Source organism: Osmerus mordax, chromosome 10, assembly GCF_038355195.1.
Source record: "Osmerus mordax isolate fOsmMor3 chromosome 10, fOsmMor3.pri, whole genome shotgun sequence".
In the NCBI taxonomy this organism is placed as follows: Eukaryota; Metazoa; Chordata; class Actinopteri; order Osmeriformes; family Osmeridae; genus Osmerus; species Osmerus mordax.
Genome location: NC_090059.1, coordinates 6301248 through 6319591, shown reverse-complemented (window position 1 = coordinate 6319591; position 18344 = coordinate 6301248). Strand labels below are relative to the sequence as shown.

Below are 18344 nucleotides of genomic sequence, written 5' to 3'. Positions count from 1 at the left end.
AGTAGTGAAAATAATTGTGCAAATTAGTTTCTAGATTTTACTGTTTTCAGGAATGAATCCATCCAAACATCCAAGATAGATGATGTTGATTTTATATAATTGGGCCTAATATATGCGACCAAAATTGCAAAAGACATACCTTTTATTTATGGCCCTTGATGTTCAGATTGCTGTATTGCTTCATACCATGGCCATGTATTCCTCCCAGAAACAATGTACCTTGACAACAACTTACCACTGTAGTCATTCATAAAATAACTAAAATCCTACAGAAATCTTAAACAGCTTTCTCCCAGATCTATACTGTGGTAAACTTCCCAAAGTCACTAGCAAGATAGCATACATCTTTGGCTAAGTGCATTGAAGGCAATAGATGCAGGGACAAATACATATTATTTCTTTAGCCTAAATTCTGGATTTGATAACCAAAATTATGTAATTGATATCACTTACTCATGGGTAACTGGAATTCGGCCGGTGAAAACCGTTTGTTTGCTCTTCTTCAAGTCATCTTAATTCTATGTACAAGCAACATATCATCGCTTACATTGTTGAGGGCTCTACACTCATTATTCCCACAACTTGGTCCACCATACACATCAAATAATTCAAATGTCACAGTAAATCACTTTAAAAGTTCCTACAATCTTACATAAGATCCTGAATTGTACAAACGTGAGTGATTCTGTCATTATACTGTAGTTTCACATGCCAGATAGAGGATACATATCATATTGAAAATGCTGTGTTGACACAATTAAACTAAAATCAATAGTTTAGGACAGTTCACCATGAACCACTTCTAAAAGTTTGCATAGAAACCTTTAAAACGGACAAATGCTGACAATGACAGACATCCTTTGAAGTTTCCCCACAAGAACCTGGGGGATGCTAAGGGTCTCAGCTCTCCATAAACTCCCTAATAGGCTAACCTTTCTCCCTCCCCCATCTCTCCCCCCCAAAAACAAAAACAATGCAGAGATTTACTTCTGAAGTCCCAAGGGTAGAGCGTTTCCAAATGTCAGTCGATATACTGTGAGAGCCACCGAAAGCCCTCCCCGTAGCCTTGCTTTTTCAACACGCTGCACATAAAGATCTCCAGAGGTCTTACATTCAGCTCCTTCAAGGAAACGTTACCCTAGAGAAGACAAGACACGCACACATAGTTTTACATAAATGCACACGTTTAGAAAGAACACATCCAGAAAGCACACACAAGCACCAACACACTGGGACTTACCTTTCCAGTGGTTTGTCCATCGAGAGCGAATGCTCCTCTTAGCCCTCCCTCGCTGACGGCTTCTGGACGATCTATCTTGTTACCCAACACCAGCACTGGGACATTAGCGATGGTCTCATCCGTTAGCAGAGCCTAAAGCGGAAGGTTAAACGTGGCAAGAAAATAATGGATCATCTATAAAAGGATAACATTTCTAGTCATTACCTCTGACTTCCTATATGGCTGCACATGCTTACGTCAAGTTCAGTCTTAGATTCAGAGAGTCTCTCTTGATCAGCACAGTCTACGAGAAATACCACTCCATTCACTGCTGGCAGGTAGTTCTTCCAAACTCTTCTTGCTGTGGATTCGGGACAAACAATTCATTGTGATTCACATATATATATTTTTTTATTGCAAGCATACTCAGGAACTGACATACCTTGGACATGACCACCCAGGTCAAATGTGGTGAATGTCATTCCAGCAATTGTCAACTCTTCAGATGCTTTTACAAAAAGAAAAGATCGTTTTAACACCGGGATATGAAAGAATAATAGATGACACAGGATGGGGTTTGACAGAATATGAAGATTTGTTTTTACTTGGATGTAATGTGGGCACATGTTGTCCAAGCCTGTCGTCTTTCAACATGTGCAGAAGGGTTGTTTTGCCAGCATTGTCAAGGCCCAGGAACACAAGCTTCCCAGACTTTTTGTACAAACCTAGAAACGTATTTATAATTTGGTTACTGTCAAGTTACAATGAGTACCGATTCAACAACAAATAAAGATGAACTAATAACAGCATTTAGTCATGTAATCAATGATTACCTAAGAACTGGAGTACCCCACTAAATCCTCTGTAGATCCAGTCAAAAAGAAATGACATGATGATGGTCTGTGCCTGGGAAGAAAAGGGATGTCAGAGATAGCCTACATGCTAACATACTGAAGTAGTGTTACCCTAGCCTATAAGCTTAACTAGCTAGTTAGCAAGCCAACCACAAACCAGTTGCTTTCCCTGCGGACAGTTGTACTGGCCACTGGCTCACTTGTTAATTTACCATAATCTAAATGTTAGTGTCAATAGCCTGATATGTCACATTACTAGCTAGCTAACTGTCAAATACTGGCTGACAAGAAAGTAATTGCTGGCAAGTTAGCTAGTTAGCTAACTACGGTAGCCTGCTAGCTGGCTGGGTAGCCTACATTATTACCCACACAGCAGCTTATCCCTGGCCCCAAGTCATTTTTATGTCTAGCAGGCAATGGTATTTCTTTCGTGTCTCATATGAACCGCAGAACAAAAGAATATGGCCAAAACGTCAAAACAAGACATGATTTCAGTTATAACCTCAAGTCAATAAAGCTGTCAAGTGTTACCTTTACGGAGGGCAACGACCGTGATGCTAACGCTAAAGGTAGCAGTGGAGATAAATATTCCAATGGAAGTTTCAGCAATCATCTGATCTGAGCAATGACTGGGTTCACAGCGCCACCTTGCGTGTGTAGGAGGAACAGTTCATCGTTGGCCCGACTAGGTACTTCCTGAACATTACTATTTTCACAAAGATATTTTATCCATAAATGCGTTGCTGCACTGAACTAAGTATTTACTAAACTTAACACAATGTTGGTTATTTTAATTCACGACTGTGTGAAGCGATAGACATAGCTATAAACCAAGAAGCGTTACCCACATTTATTCTGGCTTACAAAAGGCTTTACCGTAAAGTAATTGAGCAAAACCCTGCATCGCCAGGGGCAGAGTCGATGCACATCAATCAAATCGTTGAGCCGCGCCCACGTTGAAGCCTCGTTGAGCCTCGCCCCACATAGGTGCAATGAGATGAGGGTCTTCTCATGCACATTGCAATCCAATGTATTTCCCACCTGCAGGGGAAGTATTCCAACAGTATAATGCCATTCTGTACAAGACAAATGTTTTATCTCAATCTGATGGGTATTTCAAATCAGACGAGGCAAGCATGACTCAATTACAGTGAAACTTTATTACATTTGATTTAGGCCCTTGGATATAGACAGCTTACCCATGGCTCTTGCAAAGCTTGAATCATAATCATTACTGAAGTAGAAAGAAAAAGACCAGAACTTGAGTTTATTTCATACATACTTACAATTTAAGTATCTATTTCCAAATGTATACAAGAGCCACGATAAATTGCAGTAGCTATAGCGTGACTACACTAGTTGCTATCGAAAAGGCTATTCTGCTTGAATTTATGTTTTTGATAATGATCATGCTACATGTACTAGAATGAATATGCAATCAGTCTCAACTCACTAAATTGAATGTGTGCCTTATCATTTTGATAGGTATATTGAATTATTATGGGAAAAATCCAATCCAGAAATGTTTCATCTTCATCTCGGCATTCTGCGTGTCCTTACTTCTCGTAGTAGAACCACTTGTCAGCTAAAACAAACAAATTCACAGTTTGTTGAAATTAACAATCCTTGTTGCAACAAACCAAATCCTAACATTTCCACTGTAAAAACGTTCCATGTTGTGGCACACAGTGACATGATGGACAAATATTGAACAATACACACCTGAACTGGGAATAGGCTCTGCATCTCCATAAGCACATGCCTGTAAAATAGGACGCAAGGGTTCATTTCAACAACTAGGCTATGGAACATATATAATGTATATATATATTTACATATAAATATATATTTAAAAATACAAAGAAACTTACAGCATCAATTACAGCCTTGGCATCACCACTGGAGACACAGAATGGACTGTCTGAGACACAGGTGTTCATGCTGATTCAAATTAGTATGTTAAGAAAAGGCAGACAAAAACAACATTAGGTATAGTAATGACATCCTTCTCCCCCCACCCGTTGTCTCTCTTGCTCTTTTCATTCAATCTTTCTATCTTTTCTGTGGTACAGAGCATGAAGTTGTGGTTAGTTGGATTCGAAATGTAATACCAGTTTAACTCTCCAGCATTGGTCTTTTGCGAGATCAGTGCCTTCCAAAATTGATGAGTACTTTTGATTGTGTCAATAGCAAAGTCCTAAATGAGGGAAACAGTTTCAGTCACCTGCAGTATCAGTTTTAATCATGCAATTAACAATTATAGGTATCGGATGCAAATTGAATGAGTGCAAAAGTGCAAAAGAATGCATGTTGTGGTAGAACACTAAGAAATAACAGTTACAAATTCAAGAAATTCAGGCAACCAACATGAAAATGTCCGACGTAGACTTTTTTTTTTACCCTGTCTCTAAACTCCCCTTTGAATGCAAATTGGTTCTCAGGTTTTCCATCTGGCACTTTGTATCTTTTAAACCAATCAAATGTTGCCTCTAAGTAGCCAGGCTTGTGTCTTCTTATATCATCGATACCTGCAGAAGGGATGGAAAGCGATGCCCGTCATTAGCTATGGTGTACTGTTAGCACTACCAACACCAACAACAGGCCAACAGACTGTGGAAAAAGAGTCATACTGTACTTGATATAATCTTACAGTTAAAGTCATTGGCCTCAGGATCCTCAACATTGATCACGATAACTTTCCAGTCTGTTTCACCCTCATCTATTAAAGCCAGGGTCCCCAACACCTTCACTTTAATAATCTCTCCTCGACAGCACACCTGAGACACACAGAAAAAAACCTGAAGGCTGAAGAAATTAAACAAGTATACTGTCCTTGTAGTATTTGTTTTACTTATTACCCAATTTTTTTTAATTGTCATTATGTTGTTGAAAAGGCTATCGAGCACAGGAAGGACACCAGCTGCTTTCAAGATAGCCAAGTACAGTCATGGCCAAAAGTACATTGTGTATGCAAAGTTTGCTGCTTCAGTTGTTGTGGTGTTGATTCACATTGCTACTCAATTATTGTGCAGAGTGATCAGATGGATTTTAAATAAAAGCTTAACCCAACATTTTGTATTTATCACAGAAAAGTAATATCATCAGCACATGGGAAATTGTGAACAATTTCTAGGCAGGTGAAATCACTTTATCATTCCGATTGGATTTTAAGCGCAGATTGAACAAATACTGAACCAGCAAACTTTGTAAAACACAAATTTTGTCACTGCCAAAATGTATGGCCACGACTGTATACTTTACCTTATTTCCTATATCACAGATGTCAATGGGGTCATTGTCGCCACAGCATCCTGTATCTCCATCTTTGTGGCCTGGGTCTTCCCATGTCTATTGATGGGAAGACCCAATAAACAATAGTTAGTCAAATGTTAATTAATAGCATGATCTGTGCTATGGCCATGGCTCACAAGGGAATATCACGTACTTGTGGGATTGCTCCATAGTTCCAAATGTAACCTTTGTGTGGAAACACATTAGATACAAAGCGAAGGTTTCCCTTTTTAATATCTTGTTTCAAAGGATTTAAAGGGTCCTTGGTGGCAATCTGAGAGAAATAGAACAAAGAAAAATGTATAAGCAGTGGGTGGTAATAAAAGTTATTTGGTAAGACATGATTGAGCAGGACATAACTCAATAATTCACATTTCACAGATATGCAATAGAATCACCTGTCCATTCATATTTTATGAATATAGAAACCCCATAAAGAAATAAGCTATACCTCCATCTTTGCATTTGTCCATCTTGGAACCTCAACAACAGCGTGGAAGATATTCTGTCAGAAGAAAGTCAGTGTTTATCTCTCAACCAACTATTGGAGTAAAAAAAAAAGATGGGACTAATTTGTATCTATCATCAATGTACAGTAAACCTTTCACAGTGATAACTGTTATTTATAGACAACCATGTCCATCATAAGATATTAAGGATTTGCTGTGTGCTTATACAGGAGCAGTTAGTGATGCTTTATTTTCTTCTGTGTTGGTGTCAGGTGTAAAAGCTATTTAGTCCAATGTTTGTCAGGTTACAATTTGTTCAGACAATACCATCTCACCAACAAGCCAAACACTCGATGGATACAGCTTACATGTACTGTATGAACAAAAGAGGGCCTGTGGTGGGAAATGTTTCATGAACTATGGTTGCTAGGTAAGTACTCTCATCAGTACCATTAAAGTAAATCTTTTAGAGTGACAAAAGTTGTCATATATTTATATTGTGTCCAGTGAGGAACTATTACTGTTTAAAAAAAAGCCTCACTGGACAAAATAACCAACATTTCATACCAGGGCATCTAAATAGAATGGCATGCCATGGAATATTCCAAGAAATTCATTTAAATGAATAATTTTCCACAGCCTGTCCCACGCAACAAGAATTCTCACCTCTGCTTCATTTGCATACATCGGTATGTCATGAAATGGTGAGATATATTTCCCCTCAGAATTTTCTGCAAACAGATACAAAAATGCATTCTTATTGCGGTCGCCTTGAATAATTTACAGTACAATGTGATGGTACACTTCAAGATGAGTAATACAACTGTCCACATATAGTATAGCCACAACACCGTAAGCTCGAAGATTACAAAACAAGCCAAATAAGGCAGCCTTTACATACAAAAGTCAATTCACAGAACCACACTTACTGAAAAACATTTGATAGTCCAGTGTATTGGGCTTGCCCCTCTCCTCCACAGCAAAACTCATGTTTGCTCTAATTTAGTCCAGTCCTTATCCAGTCCGTCTTAGCACAGTAAAGTTAATAGACTGAGAGGAAAAAGCCCTGCTCTTAATAACCACCACCAGCCGAGTACATGGAGCAGGCATGCGCACCTTTTAAGCCAAGGAATACACAACCCCAGGAGACAAGCTTGATCTTTCTTCGAGAAATTATGAGAATCAATAGACTATAAGCTGTTCATACAATGGAGAGGGAATACCATACATGTTTTCAACTTTACAGTAGTGTTTCTGTACATTAGGTAGACAGCTACACTTGAAGACATGGGATGCAATACATGATAATAAGTATCCACATTTGCCCGCATTGAGACTTTACAAATAAAACAGATTCTGAGTGAATTATATGTTTGGGAAAACCAAGGGAGAACTAATTGTTGACCTAATTTGACTGTATGTTAGCACTATTTATGTTACTTCTGTATTGTGTTGTAAATAACAGTTTGATTTATAGGTGGTTGACTTACAATTACTGGTCTCGCATGTTGATTGTTTTGCTATAAAGTTTCTGCATGAACAGGTAATAGCAGTAGTGTGGTAACTACACAGTTTCTAAAGAGCCTTCTCAGTCAAACCCCACAAAGGGAAACAGATGGTGTTGACTGGCGTTTGCACTAAACCAATTAAAAACCAGATTAAGTGTTATGTCCATGAATGACCTTTCCATACACTTAGATTTCACGTAATTCATTTGATAAGGTACATCTGATTTCATTTAAGTGAGCAGGAATACCTTAAATAGTACATTTAAGTTCTAAAATTATGGTCAGTTCCTTCATTTAAGTACTAATATTTAAAGGTCCCATGACATGCTGTTTTTGTATGCTTTTATATAGGCCTTAGTGGTCCCATAATACTGTATCTGAAGTCTCTTTCCCGAAATTCCGTCTTGGTGCAGAATTACAACCACTACGAGCAGTCCCACAATGAGCTTTCCTTACGACTCTTTGTCTGTAGCTTTAAATTCTATGAGGAGGAGAGAGGCGGGGCTAACTGCCTCTCTTTGGTCGTTTGCAAGCCATGTTGTCTCTCGAGGAAAAACCAATATCGCGTTCCCAGGTCGTAGCTCATTTTCTCATTGGTGGGCCAAATTCTCTGGGCGGGAAAGCAGAGAAAGGGGAGGTAACCTTTCCAGTTATGATGACATCATTCAAATCGGAGCGTTTGAGCTTTCATTTTTTCAAAGGCGGAGAAGAATACCCAGGGCTTGGTTTACACCTATCAAATTTTCTAGCCACTGGGGGACCAAAGGCAGGCTAGGGGAACTCATATTAATGTGAAATAACCTCCTAAAGTGAAATGTTCATGTCATGGGACCTTTAATACAATATGTGCATTTTATCATAACACAAAAATACACCAATGGTCATGTACAGTTATTTAGCTTTATTCAGTAGAAATATAACTTGAAAATAAAGATGAACAATGTATAATGTTTAAAATACTACATAGTTATAGTCATTTTCAAGTGGCTGCCCTACATAGGGTATACACAGCCCTATCTGCAATGGCCCCATCTAAAAAAACTGAATGTATTCTGTGTATAAACATCAGATAAACATAATGGCACTGCTACTATTTCTGTGTGGTTTTATATGTGACATCTACAGGTATTATTTGTTACATACATCTACTGATAACTCCCATAAAAGCAAACGTTTTCACACATTACAATTGCATGCAGAAATGCAGAAAGAAAGAAGTAAGAAAAAATCCATTCAATCACAATGAATCACAATGTATTTTCTCCACAGACAATATTACTGGCACTTTCAGAAAGCTCAAATAACATGAAACAGTGACAAGCTTAGTTTAGGTCCTCCAGCAAAAGTTCATTTAGTTTCTCCTCCTCCCAGCACTTCGTTCTTCCCTTGTCTCTTTGACAACTGCGCTCATGTTTCACAAACACACGGTTGTGAGTCCAAGCACCGGTGACTCTGACTGCTGGGTCACCAGAGAGACTCCACCTGAACAGGCAAAGCTGAAACTTAAAGGCTGCCTGAAAACCACGTCTGAAGTTCTCATTAAAATATCCATAGATAATAGGGTTTAAACTACTGTTAAAGAATGCCAACCAGTGTGCGAACGGAAAAATGTACATGGCAACCACATTGAGCTGGCTGGTGGTTAAGTTGCCATAGTCTGTCAGCATCCCCTGGTCAGACCAGGCTTCCCAGCAAGTATACATGGGGTAGGTGCTGTTGTCGGTGTCCACCATCAGGTGATAATCATCCAGGGAGACTGTAAGTGTGATGGCAGACGGACACATGATGATCACAGCTAAGGCCCAGATAAACACAATGATGACAATTGCTTGTCTCAGGGTCAGCTTCTTCTGAAAGGGGTGAATGATACAACGAAACCTGTGAGACACAATGCACAGTTAATAATGAGGTCACCTTTTTAGATATTTCCTAAAACAAAACATTGGGCAAACTAATTCTATTTGTAAATCCCTTGACATTAGTTTATCATGATATTTCTGCTGAGACTTCCATACCTTGTTGCTGTACTGTTACTATCAGAGTTACTGACATTGAAATTCCATTACTTGGGTGATTAGTTTATTCAGTGTATTGTGTGAGCCTTTTATCTTGTGTTTTTCCATCATCAGGAGCTCAAAGTCATTTCACACAGTGGATTCAATCCTTCATTCACGGACATGCAAAAGATGAAGATAGTACCTCCAAAACAAAACATGAAGACACACTAGTAACCCACCACAGCAACAAGTTAATTGATTCTGATTAGTGGAAAAGAGCAAGACAATTAACCTGTCCACTGCAATGGTCACCAGCGTAAACACAGATGCTGACACAGAAGCTCCTTTTATCAGTCCGCTCATTTTACAAATTACCTCATCAAATGGCCAACCTGAAATATCAATGGGAAGACAATAAATTACTTTAATACAGCATCACATACTGTTGTGGATTTGTTGACCTACTTAATATGTTGTTAATAGCCCTAGAAATGCTAAATAAATAATGTATAATGCATACAGAAAATGCAGAATATGTTTCAGACTCATCTTAAACTGAATTCAGTTTTTTTCTTTTCTTCAATCTACACACAATACTCTACAATCACAGGTTTGGAGTGTTTTGCAAATGTATTTAAAATAATATTTTTATTTACATAAATATTCAGACCGTTCACTTCGTATTAAGTTGAAGTACCTTTGGCAGCAATGACTACCTCAAGTATTCTTGAAAATGATCCTACATACAGTTTGGCACACTTGTCTTTTGGATGTTTCTCTCATTCTTCGGGCCAGTATCGTTCAAGCTCAACCAGGTTGGATGGGGAGCATTGGTGCACAGCCATTTTCAGATCTTTCCAGAGATGCTCTGTTGGGTTGAGGTATGGACTCTTTTTGGGTGGTATGCTTCAGGGGGTCTTGTTCACCGTAGCCTTGTTCACCTTCACCCCAGTCTGAGATCCTGAGCACTCTAGAAAAGGTTTTCACTCAGGATTGCTATGTTTTTATTCATCCATCTTTTGCTCTATCCTGAATAGTCTCCCAGACCCGATTGCGTAAAAACATCCCCACAGCCTGATGCTGACACCACCTTGTTTGACTGTAAGGATGGTATTAATGAGGTGATGCTCAGTGCCCGGGACTTCCTCACATGAAGTTTGAAATTGTGGCCAAATGGTTCAATCTTCGTTTCATCAGACCAAAGGATTTTTCTTCTTATGATACGAAAGTCATTCAGGTGCCTTCTGGCAAACTCCCAGCGAGACATGTTCCTTTTAGTGAGGAGAAATTGGTTTCCATCTGGCTACCATAAAGGCCTGATTTGTGGAGTGCTGCACTGATGGTTGTCCTTCTGTTAAGTTCACCTATCACCACAAAGGAACTCTGGGTCTCATTCATAGTGACCATTGGGTTCTTGGTTTCCAAGGCAATTCATCCCCGAATTGCTCAGTTGGCTGGGCGGCCATAGACTGTTGGTGGTTCCAAACTTCTTTCATTTCAGAATGATGGAGGCTATTGCTCTTGGGCACGTTTAATGCTGCAAAAATGTTTCCGTATCCTTCCTCAGATCTGTGCATTGGCACGATCTTGTTTCACAGATCTGTGCACAATTCTCTTGACACTCTGATATGCATTATCCACTGTGAGACCTTATAAACAAGTGTGTGCCTTTTCTAATTATGTTCAATGAATTCAACAATCATGTTGTAAAAGCATCTCAAGGACCAGTGATAGAAGTTGGAAGCCCCAGAGCTCAATTGCAAGTGCCATAACAAATGGTCTGAATACTCATGTAACCCATATATTTCAATCTTTCATTTGTAAGATATTTTGGTTGTTTCAAGATGAGTCTGAAACAGCGAAATGTTGAAAACTAGAAAGGGTCTGAAAACTTTCCATATGCACTGAATGTGCTCTAAAATAAGTGTATTATAGTCTTACCTGTTATCAAGTTGTCCACAAGGGTGATAGGCAAGCAAAATATGCCAACCAGAAGGTCAATTATAGCCAGATTAAGAATGAAAATGTTTGTAACGGTCCTCATCCGTTTGTTTTTCAAAACAATTATACAGACAAGAGTATTGCCGATCATGCACACAAAGAAAATCAAAGTATATGCAAAGATAAACACAGCAGCCACAGATGAGCAATGCTGGTAGTAGGAAGAGAAAGAATATTCTCGTGTACCATCCAGGTGCACAGTGCTGTACGCCTTTTCAAAATCCATGTAACTCAGATAGGCTACTGGTAATTTCTGAAAGAAAACCAAAATAACTGATATGAGTAAGATTGTGTAAATTATTTTCTTCGAATCTTGACGATATCAGCGTTAAGTTTCGCAACATAATTTGCATGGTATTTTTTATTTATTGTGAAAGATGGACGACTGTTGTGAAAGTTGTACGGTACATTCTTATCAGTTTTTCAGCAGCTTATTAAAAGTCTACACAGCTCGTTACCCTGGTAGCCTATAATACATTTTTAAGATCTCCATGAAGCTACTTGTCAGAAATTTTAGGATTACAGTGTTTCGGACTTGTCATGTGGCACTGCAGCACCCGACCATACCCCTTTTAATATTTATTCCCAGGTGTTGTGATTTGCGATTCTTACCTTGCGATTCTGTCCTTCCATTAACTCACTCTGCAAACTTGATAATAGCCAAAATTTTGGCAGTAATATGTTAAATTATCACATCCATAATTGCAGCTATTCACACTAGTAGTCAGACTTCATTCCAGATAATTTAATGAAGTTCGGATCAAAATATTTTAAACAGAGAAATTAGAAAACCAAATCTTTTAACAGCATCATGTGATGTGCGTTGCACGGTAAACTACCGAAGGTGTATAACAGAAGGACTTTTTCCTGATAGTGGGTGGTGTTGGCATGATATCATATTAGATAGTCAACTTCTACAATACGTTTATCATAAAAAATTGTCAACCAAGACGTTCTCTTTCACGCATCTGGAATATAAATAAGTTTAAATAACTACACAACTTAAATATTTAATAGTCAGTGTGTATGTTATATAAATACCACGTCATGGAATTATTTGATACAAATGGAAAGTCTCTTCATCAGAGGTTGGATCATAATTCCGAATATATAGAAGTGGTGTCATCCAAACAATTGCAGATGTATTAATGGACATATTTGGGTCTACACACCATTTTGGTATTTAACAGCATTAAGATGAGACTGCATTAAAAAGTGACCCTTAACTCTATATTCAGTCAAATGTTATCCCAAAAACATCCCAAACATATTTTTATAAACCATGAGACAGAAATACCTTTTGTTTACTAGATTCTTCGGCAGAAAGTGATAATGGTGTAGAGCTAATGGTTTTTCTGTACCCTCTCATAATGGAGGAAGAAAGCTTCAACGCTGTCAGATTTTGGAAGGTGATTCATTCTAATGACCCCAACTATAGACCATAGAAAAAATCAAAGGCACAGCATACAGTCGGAATCCAACTGGGGAAAAAGTCCAAAACTCAGGTGAAAGTTCCTAGATGTCAGCTGTTGATAGAATTTCATAACGTTGAGGAGATTGAATAGCAATAACAGTGTCTTTATCCAAAGGGTTTGCCTTCATGTTTATCTGCTTTAGGGCTGGCATTGCAGACAGCTTCTCCAATGGAATTTCTGTTATGGAAAAATGCATACATGTTACATGTATATGTTAACAATACTTATTTTTCATATATTTAATGTGTGTATGTGTGTTTCAGCAGTAGTAGCTTCCTCTTACCAGTAATATCATTGCCTTCCAGGTTGATTCTCTCGAGTGAGTGTATTTCAGTGAGTTTTTCAGGAAAGACTGAGAATTTATTACTGGCCAAGTTGATGCTGGTTAGATGTTTTAATTCTCCCACAGTGTCTGGTAGTTTGGTAAGGACATTGCCTTGCAAGTCCAACTCTGAAAGGAGAAAACTTTGTTTGTGCAATTCCTAATCAAATATAATATGTGACTGATTTCAAGTTTTACAAATCAATGTATAATTATTTTGTTCTAGTTCATACCTCTCAATTTAGTGAACGTTGCAAAGAATTTTTTATTTATTGCCTTCAGCTCATTGTCAGCCAGTGTGATAATGTGTATGTTTTCTGTGACATTCCTCAGGACCTTGAAGACTCCGTCTGGAAAATTTATCAACTTGCAGTTTGACAAATCTAGAAAACGTGTCAGAAAATTTGTCAGATAGCACTACATTTTGAAATGAGAAATGCATCACATTTGTCAAATATCATCAGGTCCAACAACTCTCAATACTGAGAGCCAGGTGTGAATGTATGTTCTTTTTCCTTCATCATGCAATTCTAATTCTATACAGGGGTCTAGGTCTAGGAGAATGAGCGTAATAATGCTTGAGATGAAGACCTTTGACACCATCTGTTGGTCAAATCAAGAATAATTTACTTACCCAGGTTATCTTTTCCCTCTTCTACTGTTGCATTGATCCTCCGAGCAACATTAGCTACAGCTTCAGCCATTTTGCCTAAATAGGTCAAACCTGGTAAATAAAAACATTTGACAGAGTAACATTGATTCTTTTGAATTTTAGGTTTCAGTGACGCTTTGGTAATCTTGTCATCCTAGTGTCTGGTTGGGGAAGTTGAAGACGGGCTGGACAGGGAAAACTGGAGCTGCATGTAGGGTAGCCCATTTTTTGCCCATGCAAAAAAGGCTTGCTTTGCAATGTTAACTTTTTAAGCCTGTGTTGCCCAACATATCCTATATCATACCAATTAAATAGTACTTTTGTTGCGATGTCCATTCCAAAACTTACCCAAGCTTCGACGGTTTGACAGCTGTCTGCTTGCAGGTTACTCTATGCTTAGCTAGGCTAGTAGTAGCCTAGTGTGGACCAATGAAATCCATTCATTTACACAACCAGTCTAATTTGGTAATAATGTATTTTTAGCCTTAGCTCGATACTTTACGCACATGTAAAATATTGCTTACAATCAAATAGTTCTTTCAATCGTACTCATAAGAATGAATTAATATTATGGTAAATAACACAGTTCATATGGTTTAGCGAGCCATGTACACTGTACCCGAGATAATTTCAGCCTCTAGCTAACTGCACTAAGGACATCAAACATGCGTAACACGGTTGCAGAACAGTAATGACATGTGGTCCCATACGCCGATGACAATTTGATTCTGAATCCAGGTTAATCGTGAAATCCGTTCAAAGGCATTAACAACTGCATACAGCCTATGTATATGTAACGACACATTTGAAGTATTAATGTTTTGAAATTGTACACAAATGTTATGCAAAGCTGATGTTAAAGAAGTTTTCGACGTTATTGCCATTATTTAGCTCACGTTCCTATAAAAACAAATGTTTATGTTCTGTACGGTGCACATGTCTAATGGCTATAACTGAAAATACATTGAACAATTTTGTATAGCTCTATGTCCAATTTAATTTAAAAGGAATAGCCTACCTCACATCATCTAATAATTTTAAATGGAACCTACCTGGAGCCCTGGTTTAGTGCTTTCTCTGACACATTCTACATTCATACTAGCTTGGTCACTGTTCTGGTTCTGGAAAATCCTTGAACAATGATTTAAAAACACCTGGGACAATGTGCATTCAGGATGTTTAACCCCATGTGTCTAACTTCCACCACCACACCATGTTTGCTGTTATTTGTGTCTTTAATTCTGGGATTTCTTTTCACTCAGCCTACTTTGTTTGTTTGCGAATCCTTTTTTTGCGCAAGGAAAATTAGCTTTTCCATTTTGTGTAGTAGGCCTATTGTGTAGCCCCCCCCCCCCCCCCCACCATGCCTTAGTTTTCTTGTACCAAAATACATTAGATAAGCACCATGCACTGTATTCACATAAATATACAAGGTTTATTTAAGTATTATTTACAATAAATATTTAACAATTTACAAAAGAATGTAAACACAATATAAACAGTGCTCGAATAAGAAATAGTGTTACCATTTTATAGAACATGGACAACATTAGTTGGAGGTATTAATGTTACATTGAGGTATAATCTTGTGACAGATAACCGCTGGATATTTTAACAAGATAACAGGCAAGGCAAGTTATTTTATTCAAACATTATTTCAACCCCAAATATATAGCGATGTTTACATAGCGTTTACGTCATTATACGTCTTCTCTGTGTACATACAACCACCAAAATGCAAAGTCAACATAAGCAAAGAGCTTTGTTCTCGTGGCTAAGTGTTGTTGACAATGTTGATTTCAACAACATCTTGGGGTTTGGATTACAGTTCCAACACTGTCATTTAACCAGCGGCGCTTAACACATATTTGTCCATTGGAAATGAGTCATGCTCTCACTGACAGCCGCACTCACTGACAATCATATCCTCATGATGCCGAAGAAGCATCTCCCCATTCTCGTAATACAGCATGCTGAGAGGACTCATTTTAGTGGGAGCACAGCAAGCAGATGGAACTCTGTCAGGGTAGTAGTGTTTCAGTAGACTCTAGAAGAAATAAAGATATGAGCATAATGTCAAAACATATCACAATATTTACACTACGAACACACACAGTGTCTAGCAAATAGAAATCACAAGAACATGTTTTTGAACTACATAATGAAATCATCATATACTATGTTAAAGAACCTTACCTGCATATAAGCATGATTTGTAGGATTTAAGTCTTCTCCAAGAGGACTGGGGCAAGACCCTTCACAGCGATAAGCGTTATACTTCTTAGGAAAGACAATCCATGAACCCCAGCCTATTTGATTAAAGTCGACATGCAAGTCAACTCTGCCACACAGGGGTTTTTCATTGACTCTTCTGGGCACTTGTGGACTTCTAACTTTATCTTCTTTGTGGTCCCTTTTGCTCCTGTGCCTCTTTGGCTGATCTACTTTCTTGATTTCAGCAGAGGACAAAAACTTGGATTGTTCAGCTGTGAGGAGGAGGCTTGCTTTGGCCTGTGAGCCCTCTTTAGACCCTGTGTGTGAGAAGACCACCAGCAAGGCTCTGTTACTCACACTTGGTTTACTTTTAGAGCTGGCTGACTTCATTGAAGCTGGAAACAACAGGCCCCTCTTTGCCTTTGGTGGTTTCCTCCTTCTTGAAACACGTTTTTCCTCAAGCCAGTTCAATAGTGGACTTGTCACATTGTACACTTTCCAGTGTGCTGATGAAGTGACCACGGAAGATCCCGTCAGTAATCCCACTAGCTGAGGTTCCTTACAGCTGTTGTGTGAGTGGCATAGAAAGCTGTGCTGGTGGTGAATTTCCAATGTAACGTTTGAGGCGCTCACCGCTCTGGGAAACCGGATCCTGAGTTCTGCAGTCTGAATTTGTTCATCAGCCAACAAGGTGAAGAGGTCAAAGGTGACAATCCAGTGCCTGTTTTTAAGAACCAAGCCTATAAGAGAGATCCAGAGAGATTAACACAAGGTATCATAGAACACAGGTTTTATTATCAAAATGTATATCAAAATGACTGTGCACAAAGCAGTCAATCTACTTAAAGTTCTATTATAAGAGAAAAGTTACAGTAAAATCATTAAACATGTAAGCAATATGATTATCCTAGTTTTTATGATAGAACACTAGCAACGTTAAAAAAATAGGTGTTTTGGGGCTGAATATAGCCTTTATAAGAGCTTGTTAAACTAAAATGACAATTTGGATGCTTGAGTATTTAATTTGCTTGTGTCAAGAATAAACCTAAAACATTTATTATGGATTTAATCTCAGGGGTGTGAATTAGTTGAGTTGTGATGAACAGCAGGCACAATTAATCAATAAGATTAAAGCGTTTTATAGTTAGTAGCCCTATTGTCCAATGAATTATTCTATTGATGCATCTGATTGTTTAAAGGTGCAAAGTATGTACATTTGTTTAAGTGATATACGATTGGTTTGCACAAACTCTGTCGAAGAAGTAAAAATGATAGAATTGCACTAGGAGGCCCTCTCCTTAATCCACTCAAAGCAAACACCGGATCGAAACCAATCATTTAACACATCATTGGCTTGGCTTCTGCATATCCTCATTCAAACAAATAGGTAAGAACTCTAACACCTGGAAGAGATGTTAAATTAGATTCAGAGCGGGCAGCGCCGACCAGGTCGGTCAGTTAAACATGCTAAAATCCAGCTTTCTTCAAGACCTGGTCGACCTCTAATCTAATCAAGAGACGTGTGAAAAGAACTCAAGGGAGTTGTTGATTTGCGTTAACAACAGATTTGTCTAGGGATGTCTGGCAAGACATCTAATCAACATCACGTATAAGAAAACAAGGTTTGCTTTGAGAATTAGACTGAAAACAGTCTTTTCACACGCTGATCCCTGTACGGTTATTCCCCCCTTTAAATGGATGTGGATTGAAACAGGCTGAAGTCGTCTGGTCTGGGTCACAAATTTGACAGACATGCGGTGCGCAACAATCAAAGGAATAATATAGACTAGACTGTCGCCTATAAGTGGAAAAGTAATGGCAGATATCAGCATCATAATATAATCTAAGAAAATGTTATAGATTACATATAGGCTTCAACAAGTTTGTCAGAATGTGACAATGTGAGGAATCGTTACATTATAGAGCAACTAGTGGTTACAAATGTTATGCTACACAATATCCTTCATGTGGCCAGGTATTTTCAATATTATTTGTCATTGTGATTTAGGGACAGACAAAGTCTTACCTTTTGCCAAGACACTCTTAACGGTGTCTGCTTGCCTTGCGGTGGCCTGCTCAATTAGGTCCATGGGCCGAGTAAGGTTAGACTTGAAATTTCTGTAGAGGTGCATCATATAATTCGGCAGGTGGTATCCAGATGAACGGTCGGTGCCAAAACGGTGCAAGGATCCGGTGTAAACTCCATCTTTAGCTTTAGGAATCCCATGAGCAAGCAGCACAGATGCGTGCAGCACCACACTAAAAGCTGCCAGTGAATGCATGTTGAGCCAACTTGGATGACCAATTCCCCTCTGAGAGATTATGGTGCTTTTATACCCTCACCCACCCCTTGCATATTTAA

At 38.5% G+C, this 18344-nt stretch overlaps 5 protein-coding genes across 6 annotated transcripts; all 5 read right to left on the bottom strand.

Annotated features, from left to right (window-relative positions):
* Window positions 1–945: 945 nt before the first annotated feature.
* Window positions 946–2635, bottom strand: sar1aa (secretion associated, Ras related GTPase 1Aa). Its single transcript, XM_067244693.1, has 7 exons — window positions 2605–2635; window positions 2053–2125; window positions 1825–1944; window positions 1662–1727; window positions 1477–1580; window positions 1241–1372; window positions 946–1138 (listed from the first exon to the last, which is right to left on the bottom strand). The coding sequence occupies exons 2-7, from the start codon at window positions 2108–2110 to the stop codon at window positions 1022–1024; spliced, it is 597 nt and encodes a 198-aa protein (XP_067100794.1). The 5' UTR covers window positions 2111–2125; window positions 2605–2635; the 3' UTR covers window positions 946–1021.
* A 923-nt stretch (window positions 2636–3558) lies between these two features.
* Window positions 3559–6838, bottom strand: ppa1a (inorganic pyrophosphatase 1a). The gene is made up of 11 exons (XM_067245065.1): window positions 6743–6838; window positions 6480–6544; window positions 5816–5869; window positions 5519–5638; window positions 5335–5421; window positions 4724–4850; window positions 4474–4601; window positions 4185–4270; window positions 3945–4014; window positions 3796–3835; window positions 3559–3658 (listed from the first exon to the last, which is right to left on the bottom strand). Exons 1-11 carry the CDS (start codon window positions 6801–6803, stop codon window positions 3630–3632), a joined length of 867 nt encoding a protein of 288 aa, XP_067101166.1. The 5' UTR covers window positions 6804–6838; the 3' UTR covers window positions 3559–3629.
* A 1805-nt stretch (window positions 6839–8643) lies between these two features.
* Window positions 8644–11545, bottom strand: LOC136950699 (neuropeptide FF receptor 1-like). Its single transcript, XM_067245140.1, has 4 exons — window positions 11260–11545; window positions 9611–9710; window positions 8912–9199; window positions 8644–8803 (listed from the first exon to the last, which is right to left on the bottom strand). The coding sequence occupies exons 1-4, from the start codon at window positions 11543–11545 to the stop codon at window positions 8644–8646; spliced, it is 834 nt and encodes a 277-aa protein (XP_067101241.1).
* A 504-nt stretch (window positions 11546–12049) lies between these two features.
* lrrc20 (leucine rich repeat containing 20) lies at window positions 12050–14380 on the bottom strand. 2 transcript variants are annotated; one of them, XM_067245129.1, is made up of 5 exons: window positions 14117–14380; window positions 13751–13840; window positions 13350–13499; window positions 13078–13245; window positions 12050–12971 (listed from the first exon to the last, which is right to left on the bottom strand). In XM_067245129.1, the coding sequence occupies exons 2-5, from the start codon at window positions 13818–13820 to the stop codon at window positions 12835–12837; spliced, it is 525 nt and encodes a 174-aa protein (XP_067101230.1). In that variant the 5' UTR covers window positions 13821–13840; window positions 14117–14380; the 3' UTR covers window positions 12050–12834. The 2 variants fall into 2 exon arrangements, with proteins under 2 accessions (XP_067101230.1, XP_067101229.1); XM_067245128.1 differs by having other exon boundaries at window positions 13751–13825; window positions 14117–14379.
* Window positions 14381–15277: 897 nt separating this feature from the next.
* ndr2 (nodal-related 2) lies at window positions 15278–18264 on the bottom strand. Its single transcript, XM_067245322.1, has 3 exons — window positions 18009–18264; window positions 15965–16722; window positions 15278–15815 (listed from the first exon to the last, which is right to left on the bottom strand). The coding sequence occupies exons 1-3, from the start codon at window positions 18262–18264 to the stop codon at window positions 15663–15665; spliced, it is 1167 nt and encodes a 388-aa protein (XP_067101423.1). The 3' UTR covers window positions 15278–15662.
* Between the last annotated feature and the right edge of the window lie 80 nt (window positions 18265–18344).

Bases quoted from the DNA above. Each gene is read 5' to 3' on its own strand.
- ppa1a (XM_067245065.1), bottom strand. From the start codon at position 6,803: ATGAGTTTTGCTGTGGAGGAGAGGGGCAAGCCCAATACACTGGACTAT. The intron at 5,639-5,815 runs GTATAGCTTATT...TATTTCTCTCAG, and splicing joins GGACAAATGCAAAGATGGAG to ATTGCCACCAAGGACCCTTT. The intron at 4,851-5,334 runs GTAAAGTATACA...TGTGTGTCTCAG, and splicing joins TCTGTGATATAGGAAATAAG to GTGTGCTGTCGAGGAGAGAT.
- lrrc20 (XM_067245129.1), bottom strand. From the start codon at position 13,820: ATGGCTGAAGCTGTAGCTAATGTTGCTCGGAGGATCAATGCAACAGTA. The intron at 13,246-13,349 runs GTATGAACTAGA...TTCTCCTTTCAG, and splicing joins AACGTTCACTAAATTGAGAG to AGTTGGACTTGCAAGGCAAT. The intron at 12,972-13,077 runs GTAAGAGGAAGC...TTTCCATAACAG, and splicing joins GGAAGGCAATGATATTACTG to AAATTCCATTGGAGAAGCTG.
- LOC136950699 (XM_067245140.1), bottom strand. From the start codon at position 11,545: ATGGATTTTGAAAAGGCGTACAGCACTGTGCACCTGGATGGTACACGA. The intron at 9,711-11,259 runs GTAAGACTATAA...TTGATATTTCAG, and splicing joins TGTGGACAACTTGATAACAG to GTTGGCCATTTGATGAGGTA. The intron at 8,804-8,911 runs GTTGGCATTCTT...TTGCCTGTTCAG, and splicing joins ATTTTTCCGTTCGCACACTG to GTGGAGTCTCTCTGGTGACC.
- ndr2 (XM_067245322.1), bottom strand. From the start codon at position 18,264: ATGCATTCACTGGCAGCTTTTAGTGTGGTGCTGCACGCATCTGTGCTG. The intron at 16,723-18,008 runs GTAAGACTTTGT...TCTCTCTTATAG, and splicing joins TAAGAGTGTCTTGGCAAAAG to GCTTGGTTCTTAAAAACAGG. The intron at 15,816-15,964 runs GTAAGGTTCTTT...TATTTCTTCTAG, and splicing joins CAAATCATGCTTATATGCAG to AGTCTACTGAAACACTACTA.
- sar1aa (XM_067244693.1), bottom strand. From the start codon at position 2,110: ATGTCATTTCTTTTTGACTGGATCTACAGAGGATTTAGTGGGGTACTC. The intron at 1,581-1,661 runs GTATGTCAGTTC...CCGAATCCACAG, and splicing joins CCTGGGTGGTCATGTCCAAG to CAAGAAGAGTTTGGAAGAAC. The intron at 1,373-1,476 runs GTAAGCATGTGC...CTTCCGCTTTAG, and splicing joins AATCTAAGACTGAACTTGAC to GCTCTGCTAACGGATGAGAC.